This window comes from Nerophis lumbriciformis, linkage group LG18 (assembly GCF_033978685.3).
Source record: "Nerophis lumbriciformis linkage group LG18, RoL_Nlum_v2.1, whole genome shotgun sequence".
NCBI classification, from domain to species: domain Eukaryota; kingdom Metazoa; phylum Chordata; class Actinopteri; order Syngnathiformes; family Syngnathidae; genus Nerophis; species Nerophis lumbriciformis.
Genome location: NC_084565.2, coordinates 23,738,937 through 23,749,693, shown reverse-complemented (window position 1 = coordinate 23,749,693; position 10,757 = coordinate 23,738,937). Strand labels below are relative to the sequence as shown.

The following is a 10,757-nucleotide window of genomic DNA, read 5'->3' as shown; positions in this document are numbered from 1 at the left end:
GAATGTCCAGGATTAGTGGAATGTGTTGATGTTGGAATGGTTTGAATTAGGGATGTCCGATAATAGCTTTTTGCCGATATCCAATATTCCGGTATTGTCCAACTCTTTAATTACCGATACCGATATCAACCGATATATACAGTCGTGGAATTAACACATTATTATGCCTAAATTGGACAACCAGGTATGGTGAAGAAAATAATAAAATAAAATAAGATAAATCAATTAAAAACATTTTCTTGAATAAAAAAGAAAGTAAAACAATATAAAAACAGTTACATAGAAACTAGTAATTAATGAAAATGAGTAAAATTAACTGTTAAAGGTTAGTACTATTAGTGGACCAGCAGCACGCACAATCATGTGTGCTTACGGACTGTATCCCTTGCAGACTGTATTGATATATATTGATATATAATGTAGGAAGCAGAATATTAATAACAGAAAGAAACAACTCTTTTGTGTGAATGAGTATAAATGGGGGAGGGAGGTTTTTTGGGTTGGTGCACTAATTGTAAGTGTATCTTGTGTTTTTTATGTTGATTTAATTAAAAAAAAATAAAATAAAAATCATACCAAGAATAAAAAAAACGATACAGATAATTTCCGTTATTACATTTTAAAGCATTTATCGGCCGATAATATCGGCCTGAAGAATGTGGGAATTGTGGAACTTTTAAGAATGTCCCATTCATTTCAATGGAAATTTCAGGAAACATTTGGGAATTTCAGGAAAAGCGGGATTTTTTTTAGAAAAACTTGAATGGTCTGAATGTGTTGAAATGGTTGGTGTTGACATTTTTCAAATCGGTCGAGAAATGTTGAAGTAGTAACATGTTGAATTGAGAAATGTTATTATGGAATTCCTGGAATTTCAAGAAAACTGGGAATTTTTCCAGTTCGAAAAACAACTGTGTTTGTTTGTCCTGATTGAGAGGAATATTTTGACGGTTGAAATGCGTTGAAAAATGTGGAAGGGGTAGCCGCCAGATAAAAGGGTGGAAATAGGGCTTTGAAAAATCAGGAATTATAGAAAATCCTGGAATTTTTTGGGAACTTGTAAAAAAGGTATTTCCAAAATTGGTGAAATGTGTTGAAGGTGGAATGGTTTGAATCGGTTGGAAAATGTGGAAATGGTGGAAGTTCTAAAAATGGCCAATTCATTTTGAATGGGGAACATTTCCCGAAAAACCTGGAATTCTGGGAAAGCTAGGAATTTTTGTTAAGGGAGGGAAAGCCCGCAGTTTGAAGTTTGAATCGGGTGAAAAATGTGGAAGGTAGAGCGCGCCAAAATCTGGAAAAGAAGAATGATAATACGTTGAAGTTGAATAAATAGATGAGTTTTGGTGGAGAAAACCAATCAATCAGGTCCCATACTCAGTTTTTCCACTCTTTTATTTTTCTAAATATATCCGAAAAAGCAAGAAAATATATTCTTTTTTTTTCTATTCAGACATAATAAATATACAATATTTCTTTATGGACAAATGCACAATTTACAAAAAAAAAAAACACAACACAGCTCTGTTATTTATAGTCATTATTATCTTCAATGTGTAATATCAATGTTAATCATGGACTCAGTATTACGTGTGTGATGGTCGTGACGACACAAGCGCTAAATAGGCGATCTCTTCATTGTGTTGTCTCTGCAGCTTCACTAAAAACGTTCCCGCGTTGTGCTCGTTTTTCTTTTGTTTTGACGTTCTAGCATCGTTTGCTTGTGGTCATGAGGTTGGCAGCATGTGTGAGAGCCAGCAGGCTAAAGCGCACGTCAGTGTCAGCGAGCCCCGGACTGATGGAGGCGGCGCTGAGGAGGCACTGGGTCGTGTCCAGGTCGTCGGACTCGGGTGTTTGTCCACGGCGTGGACCTTCACGTTTTGGCTTGGCTCGGGGCGGGTTAGCGGAGGCTCCGCCGTCACGTAGCCGTTGATTATCCTTACATTTGGTGGCGAGCCGGTGCTGGGGGGAGAGGAAGAGAGGCTTAGTCTGGGATTGGTCTGTTGGTGTCCCAGCAGGCACACGATATCCATACAACCTTAACTGTACTAAACCCAAAACCAGTGAAGTTGGCACGTTGTGTAAATGCTAAATAAAAACAGAATACAATGATTTGCAAATCCTTTTCAACCTAAATTCAATTGAACAGACTGCAAAGACAAGATACTTAACGTTCGAACTGGAAAACGTTGTTATTTTTTGCAAGGGATTTAGGGATTTCACCATCTACGGTCCGTAATATCATCAAAAGGTCCAGAGAATCTGCAGAAATCACTCCACGTAAGCAGCAAGGATGAAACCCAACATTGAATGCCCGTGACCTCCGATCCCTCAGGCAGTACTGCATCAAAAAGCCACATCGGTGTGTAAAGGATATCACCACATGGGCTCAGGAACACTTCAGAAAACCACTGTCAGTAACTACAGTTGGTCGCTACATCTGTAAGTGCAAGTTAAAACTCTACAATGCAAAGCGAAAGCCATTTATCAACAACACCCAGAAACGTTGCAGGCTTCGCTGGGCCCGAGCGTATCTAAGATGGACTGATGCAAAGTGGACAAGTGTTCTGTGGTCCGACGAGTCCACATTTCACATTGTTTTTGGAAACTGTGGACGTTGTGTCATCCGGTCCAAAAAGGAAAAGAAGTATCCCAATTGTTGTAGGTGCAAAGTTGAAAATCCAGCATCTGTGATAGTATGGGGGTGTATTAGTGCCCAAGGCATGGGTAACTTACACATCTGTGAAGGCACCGTTAATGCTGAAAGGTACATACAGGCTTTGGAGAAACATATGTTGCCATTCAAGCAACGTTACCATGGACGCCCCTGCTTATTTCAGCAAGACAATGCCAAGCCACGTGTTACAACAGTGTGGGTTCATAGTAAAAGAGTGCAGGTACTAGACTGGCCTGCCTGTAGTCCAGACCTGTCTCCTATTGAAAATGTGTGGCGCGTTATGAAGCCTAAAATACCACAACGGAGTCCCCCGGACTGTTGAACAACTTAAGCTGTACATCAAGCAAGAACGGGAAATAATTCCACCTGAAAAATTTACAAAATTGGTCTCTTCAGTTCCCAAAAGTTTACTGAGTGTTGTTAAAAGGAAAGGCCATGTAACAAAGTGGTAAAAATTCCGCTGTGCCAACTTTTTTGCAATGTGTTGCTGCCATTAAATTCTAAGTTAATGATTATTTGCTAAAAAAAAAAATGAAGATTCTCGGTTCGAACATTAAATATCTTCTCTTTGTAGTCTATTCTACTGAATATAAGTTGAAAAGGATTTGCAAATCATTGTATTCTGTTTTTATTTACAAATTACACAACTGGTTTGGGGTTTGGGGTTTTGTACATTACAACTAACTTCTAAACAATGTTGCAAAATAGTTGTATTTGTGTAATAAGACAATGTTGATGTTTGGAGCCACATTGTTGGTTATAGGAAATGACCAAATTTCAATGGTCAAATCAACATCAGAACCTGACGTCGTCAGAAAGCATGTTGTTCCAACGTTAAGTATGAGTTGCTCAATGTCAGGAACTTATTGAACAAGTCAACGTTGTTTTAATGTCTTGTGCCAGCTGGGTTTACAAAATGTCCGATTCTGGCTACAATATTAGGTGCACCTGCACAATATTAATACAAAAAGTACTGGTATGCTTTCCTTTAACTGTACAAGGGGACAGAAGCTGCGTTTCAAGTACAAACCCCGTTTCCATATGAGTTGGGAAATTGTGTTAGATGTAAATATAAACGGAATACAATGATTTGCAAATCATTTTCAACCCATATTCAATTGAATGCACTACAAAGACAACATATTTGATGTTCAAACTCATAAACTTTTTTTTTTTTTTTGCAAATAATAATTAACTTAGAATTTCATGGCTGCAACACGTGACAAAGTAGTTGGGAAAGGGCATGTTCACCACTGTGTTACATGGCCTTTCCTTTTAACAACACTCAGTAAACTTTTGGGAACTGAGGAGACACATTTTTTAAGCTTCTCAGGTGGAATTCTTTCCCATTCTTGCTTGATGTACAGCTTAAGTTGTTCAACAGTCCGGGGGTCTCCGTTGTGGTATTTTAGGCTTCATAATGCGCCACACATTTTCAATGGGAGACAGGTCTGGACTACAGGCAGGCCAGTCTAGTACCCACACTCTTTTACTATGAAGCCACGTTGATGTAACACGTGGCTTGGCATTGTCTTGCTGAAATAAGCAGGGGCGTCCATGGTAACGTTGCTTGGATGGCAATATATGTTGCTCCAAAACCTGTATGTACCTTTCAGCATTAATGGCGCCTTCACAGATGCGTAAGTTACCCATGTGTTGGGCACTAATACACCCCCATACCATCACAGATGCTGGCTTTTCAACTTTGCGCCTATAACAATCCGGATGGTTCTTTTCCTCTTTGGTCTGGAGGACACGACGTCCACAGTTTCCAAAAACAATTTGAAATGTGGACTTGTCAGACCACAGAACACTTTTCCACTTTGCATCAGTCCATCTTAGATGAGCTCAGGCCCAGCAAAGCCGACGGCGTTTCTGGGTGTTGTTGATAAACGGTTTTCGCCTTGCATAGGAGAGTTTTAACTTGCACTTACAGATGTAGCGACCAACTGTAGTTACTGACAGTGGATTTCTGAAGTGTTCCTGAGCCCATGTGGTGATATCCTTTATACACTGATGTCGCTTGTTGATGCAGTACAGCCTGAGGGTGGAGGCGGGGCTACTGGTATACACGAACACACAAAAGATGAGTCTCGTAACGTAGGTTTAAGGTAACATAGTAGAAATGATACGGATTAGCCGAAAAATGTAATATGTTCCTTATCCGATATAATTGTATACTGTAGATATCCCCTTCACCTTGTCCCATACTCCACTCGAGGGTCCGGGGCTGTGGAAGTGTCCAGCACAATCTTTCTCCATTTCTTTCTGTCCTTGGACTTCTGGGTGCATTCAGCGAGAGACCTCCTTGTCCAGCTCTTTATGTTGTCAAGCCATCTCCTGTGTGGTCTGCCCCTATTTTTTAGATCCACAGTTTTTCCCTTGGAGAATGTGTTTGTTTGTTGTTCTGTCCAGCTGACCCTCAGTCGCTTCCTACAACATCTCATCTCGAAGGCTTGTGTCTTCTGTATGTCCTTTGAGTGCAGTGTCCAAGCTTCGCAGCTGTACATCACTGCGGGACCATACCAAAGCCTTCAAGATCCTCAGCTTGGTAGGCATTTGTCGAGCCTTGTCCTTCCAGATGACCTCAAGGGGCTCTAAGGGCTTTGCGTGCTGCTCCTAAGCATACATTTACCTCGCTACTGCTTCCGGCTGTCTGGTCGTTAATGGCACCCAGGTACTGGAAGATTGTCATATGTTCCAACTGGACCCCCTGGTAGAAGATCTTTAGTTCTACGGGTTCTTTCCTTGCCGCCATGACCTTGACCTTCTTAGTGCTGAACTCCAGACTGTACTACGTGGAAACAGTATTTTATAATAATAATAATAATACCTGGGATTTATATAGCGCTTTTCTAAGTACCCAAAGTCGCTTTACATGTAGAACCCATCATTCATTCACACCTGGTGGTGGTAAGCTACTTTCATAGCCACAGCTGCCCTGGGGTAGACTGACGGATTTACTCAGTCTAGTAGTTATTTTAGATATTCAGTACAGTGTAAGGATACTACAGATCTATAGATATCCTACCATATTTTCCGGACCAATGGACGCACCGGATAATAAGGCGCACTGCCGATGAATGGTCTATTTTTGGTCTTTTTTTCATATATTAGGCGCACCGGATTATAGGGCGCATTAAAGGGGTCATATTTTTTTATTTTTTTTCTAAATTTAAAACACTTCCTTGTGGTCTACATCAGTGTTTTTCAACCTTTTTTTAGCCAAGGCACATTTTTTGCGTTGAAAAAATGCGGAGGCACACCACCAGCAGAAATCATTAAAAAAACAAAACTCAGTTGACAGTAAAAAGTTGTTGTCGCAATTGTTGTATACGACTTTAAACCATACCGCCCAAATGCAGCTGAAATAGGCTCCAGCGACCCCGAAAGGGACAAGCAGTAGAAAATGGATGGATGGACTTTAAAGCATAACCAACCATGCATCACTATAGCTCTTGTCTCAAAGTAGGTGTACTGTCACGACCTGTCACATCACGCCGTGACTTATTTGGAGTTGTTTTGCTGTTTTCCTGTGTGTAGTGTTTTAGTTCTTGTCTTGCGCTCCTATTTTGGTGGCCTTTTTCTCTTTTTTGGTATTTTCCTGTAGCAGTTTCATGTCTTCCTTTGAGCGATATTTCCCGCATCTACTTTGTTTTAGCAATCAAGAAGATTTCAGTTGTTTTTATCCTTCTTTGTGGGGACATTGTTGATTGTCACGTCATGTTCGGATGTACATTGTGGACGCCGTCTTTGCTCCACAGTAAGTCTTTGCTGTCGTCCAGCATTCTGTTTTTGTTTACTTTGTAGCCAGTTTAGTTCTGCATAGCCTTCCCTAAGTTTCACTGCCTTTTCTTAGGGGCACTCACCTATTGTTTATTTTTGGTTTAAGCATTAGACGCCTTTTTACCTGCATACTGCCTCCCGCTGTTTCCGACATCTAGAAAGCAATTAGCTACCTGCTGCCACCTACTGATATGGAAGAGTATTACACGGTTACTCTGCCGAGCTCTAGACAGCACCGACACTCAACAACAACACATCATTTGCAGACTATAATTACTGGTTTGCAAAAAAATTTTTTGACCCAAATAGGTGAAATTGGATAATCTCCCACGGCACACCAGACTGTATCTCACGGCACAGTGGTTGAAAAACACTGGTCTACATAACATGTAGACCATGTTCTTTGGTCAAAATGTTGCATGGATGATGTTTTACAGATCATCTTCAAGCCGCTTTCTGATGCGCCGTTTTGTGGGTGGTCTTATTTACGCGGCTCACCTTCGGCAGCGTCTTCTCCCCGTCATCTTTGTTGTAGCGGTGTAGCGTGCAAGGACGGTAGTGGAAGAAGTGTCAAAAGATGGAGCTAACTGTTTTAATGACTATCAGACTTTACTTAAATCAATTAACGGGTGCAGCATCTCCTCATCCAGGAACAACAACAAATGTGTCTCGTGAAAAAACATCCGGACTAAAGTTCCTTGGGTGAATAATGTAAACTCACTACACCGGTATGTTTTAGCGCTTTCATGGCGAGTTCACTGACAGATATAAGTAAGAACTTTACACTACTTTATATTAGAAATGGCAACAATGTCCCATAAGAAGAAGATAGAGAAAAAGAAGAAGCTTATCGACTACATTGTCTGCATGGACTACAAAGGTGGAAGCGTACAATTTTTCAGGATTTATGCAGATCCCAAATACAGATCAGCAGGTACCAGAAGGTAAGGAAAGTTGCTTTTGCATAATATTGCGAAACAAATCGGCAGATAATATGTCTTACCTTATACACACACCATAATAATACTTGTATGTTTAATGCGCCGACAATCCATGAAACGGAGCGGCTTCATAGCTTACCAAAGTCGTACTAAAACATTTTGATAGATTTTTGAGCACCGTGTGTAATGTTCTATATTTTCAATGGAACATATAAAATGTTGGTGTTTACTTGAGTCATATTGCCATCATAGTGCTGTCTACACGTATCTCTTATACGGCGGTATTGCTCGGTTGGTAGAGCGGCCGTGCCAGCAACTTGAGGGTTGCAGGTTCGATCCCCGCTTCCGCCATCCTAGTCACTGCTGTTGTGTCCTTGGGCAAGACACTTTACCCACCCGCTCCCAGTGCCACCCACACTGGTTTAAATGTAACTTAGATATTGGGTTTCACTATGTCAAGCGCTTTGAGTCACTTGAGAAAAAGCGCTTCACTTCACTCTTATGTTTGACTGCCATCTACTGGTCACACTGTAATGTTCTATATTTTCAATGGAACATACAAAATGTTGGTGTTGTTTACTTGAGTCATATTGCCATCATAGTGCTGTCTACACGTATCTCTTATGTTTGACTGCCATCTACTGGTCACACTTGTCATTGCAACCAAAAAAATCGCTCCGAGGTCGGTAAGCAAAACCAGAATTATTCCGTACATTAGCCGCACCGGGCTATAAGGCGCACTGTGGAGTTTTGAGGAAAAAAAAAAAGAATGTTTACCTGTCTCCGAAACGGACCCAAAGGTCACTGAAGAAGCGAGGCCTGTCGTGTCCGCGATGAGCTTTGCGAGGACGCTTGTGTCGTCCGAACTCCTCCAGCTGGCTCAGGCTGTCAGGCTGCAGCAAGTGAGGGAGTTCCTCCTCTCCGATGCCGGGCATGTTGCTGGGCTCTTCCAGCTCCGTCGCGAACGGCGTCGTCCGCCAGCCGGTGGGAGGAGCCGTGCCCGGGGCGCCGCTTGGCTCCTTGTCGGGTTTGCTGCTGAGGTGGAGGACAGGGAGAAAAATAGCTTTGGAGTTAGAATTAATGGTCAACATGTTTGTCTGTCAGTATCACACAGTCAGTGAGTGAACCTGATCATTAGACTTAGACTTAGACAAACTTTATTGATCCACAAGGGAAATTGTTCTAGACAGTAGCTCAGTTACAAAGGATGGAAAGGATAAGGGTGGAAAGGATAATGCACACAAGGGCACAAAAAGAGGGAGAAAACAAAAGGTATAAAGTAGACTAAAAATGCACTATAGTACCAATATAACATATGTAATATTTACATATTATATATACAGTATATAATATATACTGATGTGTTATATTTGTGTGAATACTCCAAAGCATTCATACATATGGTTTTCTACACCAAAATTCATCTACCGTATTTTTCGGACTATATTCTTTATTATGCATTTTCGGCAGATACGGCTTATACTCAGGTGCGACTTATACTCCGAAAAATACAGTATTTATTATTATTATTCAACAACTTCTTCTTCTTCTTCTCCGGATTTTGGCGCGCTCTACCTTCCACATTTTTCATCCGATTCAAACCGTTCCAACTGTTCAGCCTATTCGGGAATCGCGGGCTTTTCCTTAACAAAAATTCCCAGAATTCCAGGTTTTCCGGGCCATTTTTCCCATTCAAAATGTATTGGCCATTTTTTAAATTTACACCATTTCCACATTTTTCAACCTATTCAAACCATTCCAACTTCAACCTATTCTACCATTCGGGAAATTCAACATTCCCTTTTTCCAAGTTCCAAAAAATTCCAGGATTTTCCAGAATTCCTGCTTTTCCAAAACCCTATTTCCACTCTTTTTTTTCTGGCGACTACTCCTTCCACATTTTTCAACCCACTTCAACCGGTCCACCGTCCAAACATTCCTCTTAATCAGGACAAAAAAACGAAGTTGTTTTTTGAACTGGAAAAATTCCTGTTTTTCCCCGAAGTTCCAGAAATTCCGCAATACCATTTCTCAATTCAACATGTTAGTACTTCAACATTTCTACACCGATTTGAAAAATTTCAACACCAACCACTTCAACTCATTCAGACCATTGAAGTTTTTAAAATGTTTAAAGAAATTCCCGCTTATCCCGAAATTCCCAATTTTTTCTGAAATTCCCATTTAAATCAATGGGACATTCTTCAAAGTTCCACAATTCCCACCTTTTTCCATCTGATTCAAACCGTTCCAACTTCCAAATGTTCAGCCTGTTCACTTCAACAATTCTAAAAAAAAAATTCCCAGATTTCCCATAATTCCTTTTTTTTATTGCATTTTCCCCAATCAAAATGGATTGGCCATTTTTCAAACTTACACCATTTCCACATTTTTCAACCTATTCAAACCATTCCACATACAACCTATTGCACCATTCGGGAAATTCAACATTCACTTTTTCCAAGTTCCCAAAAATTCCAGGATTTTCCATAATTCCTGCTTTTCCAAAGCCCTATTTCCACTCTTTTTTTTCTGGCGACTACTCCTTCCACATTTTTCAACCCACTTCAACCGGTCCACCGTCCAAACATTCCTCTTAATCAGGACAAAAAAACAAAGTTGTTTTTTGAACTGGAAAAATTCCCGTTTTTCCCCGAAGTTCCAGGAATTCCGTAATACCATTTCTCAATTCAACATGTTACTAATTCAACATTTCTACACCGATTTGAAAAATGTCAACACCAACCATTTCAACTCATTCAGACAATTCAAGTTTTTAAAATTTTTAAAGAAATTCCCGCTTTTCCCGAAATTCCCAATTTTCTCTGAAATTCCCATTGAAATCAATGGGACATTCAAAGTTCTACAATTCCCACCTTTTTCCATCTGATTCAAACCGTTCCAACTTCCAAATATTCAGCCTGTTCACTTCAACAATTCTAAAATAAAAAAATTCCCGGATTTCCCATAATTCCTTTTTTTGTTTTGTGCATTTTCCCCAATCAAAATGGATTGGTAATTTTTCAAACTTTCACAATTCCCACATTCATCAACCGATTCAAACCATGCCACCTTCAACACATTCCACCATTCTGGAAATTCAAACTCCCTTTTTTCCAGGTTTACCGTAAAACAAATTCAAAATGTTCCCGAAATTCCCTAATACCACTTACTACTTCAACATTTCTTGCCTGATACAAACAATTGTAACACCAACCAATTCAGCTCATTTAGGACATTCATGCTACTAATCATTTTCAAAAAAATTCCACTTTTCCCGAAATTCCCATTGACATGAATGGGGCATTTTTCCAAGTTCCACAATCCCCACATTTTTCAACCTATTCCAATCA

At 40.2% G+C, this 10,757-nt stretch overlaps 1 protein-coding gene across 2 annotated transcripts in view; it reads right to left on the bottom strand.

The window, feature by feature from the left end:
• Positions 1 to 1,392: 1,392 nt before the first annotated feature.
• trabd2b (TraB domain containing 2B) overlaps positions 1,393 to 10,757 on the bottom strand; it is a 228,874-nt gene continuing 219,509 nt past the window's right edge. Inside the window, exons 6-7 of one of the 2 annotated variants that reach the window (XM_061978565.1) lie at positions 8,182 to 8,439; positions 1,393 to 1,962 (exon numbers count right to left, since the gene is read on the bottom strand). In XM_061978565.1, the coding sequence (XP_061834549.1) occupies positions 1,728 to 1,962; positions 8,182 to 8,439 (493 nt within the window). In that variant the 3' untranslated portion in view covers positions 1,393 to 1,727. The remainder of the gene's footprint in view (positions 1,963 to 8,181; positions 8,440 to 10,757) is intronic. The other variant, XM_061978566.1, reaches the window with a different exon arrangement.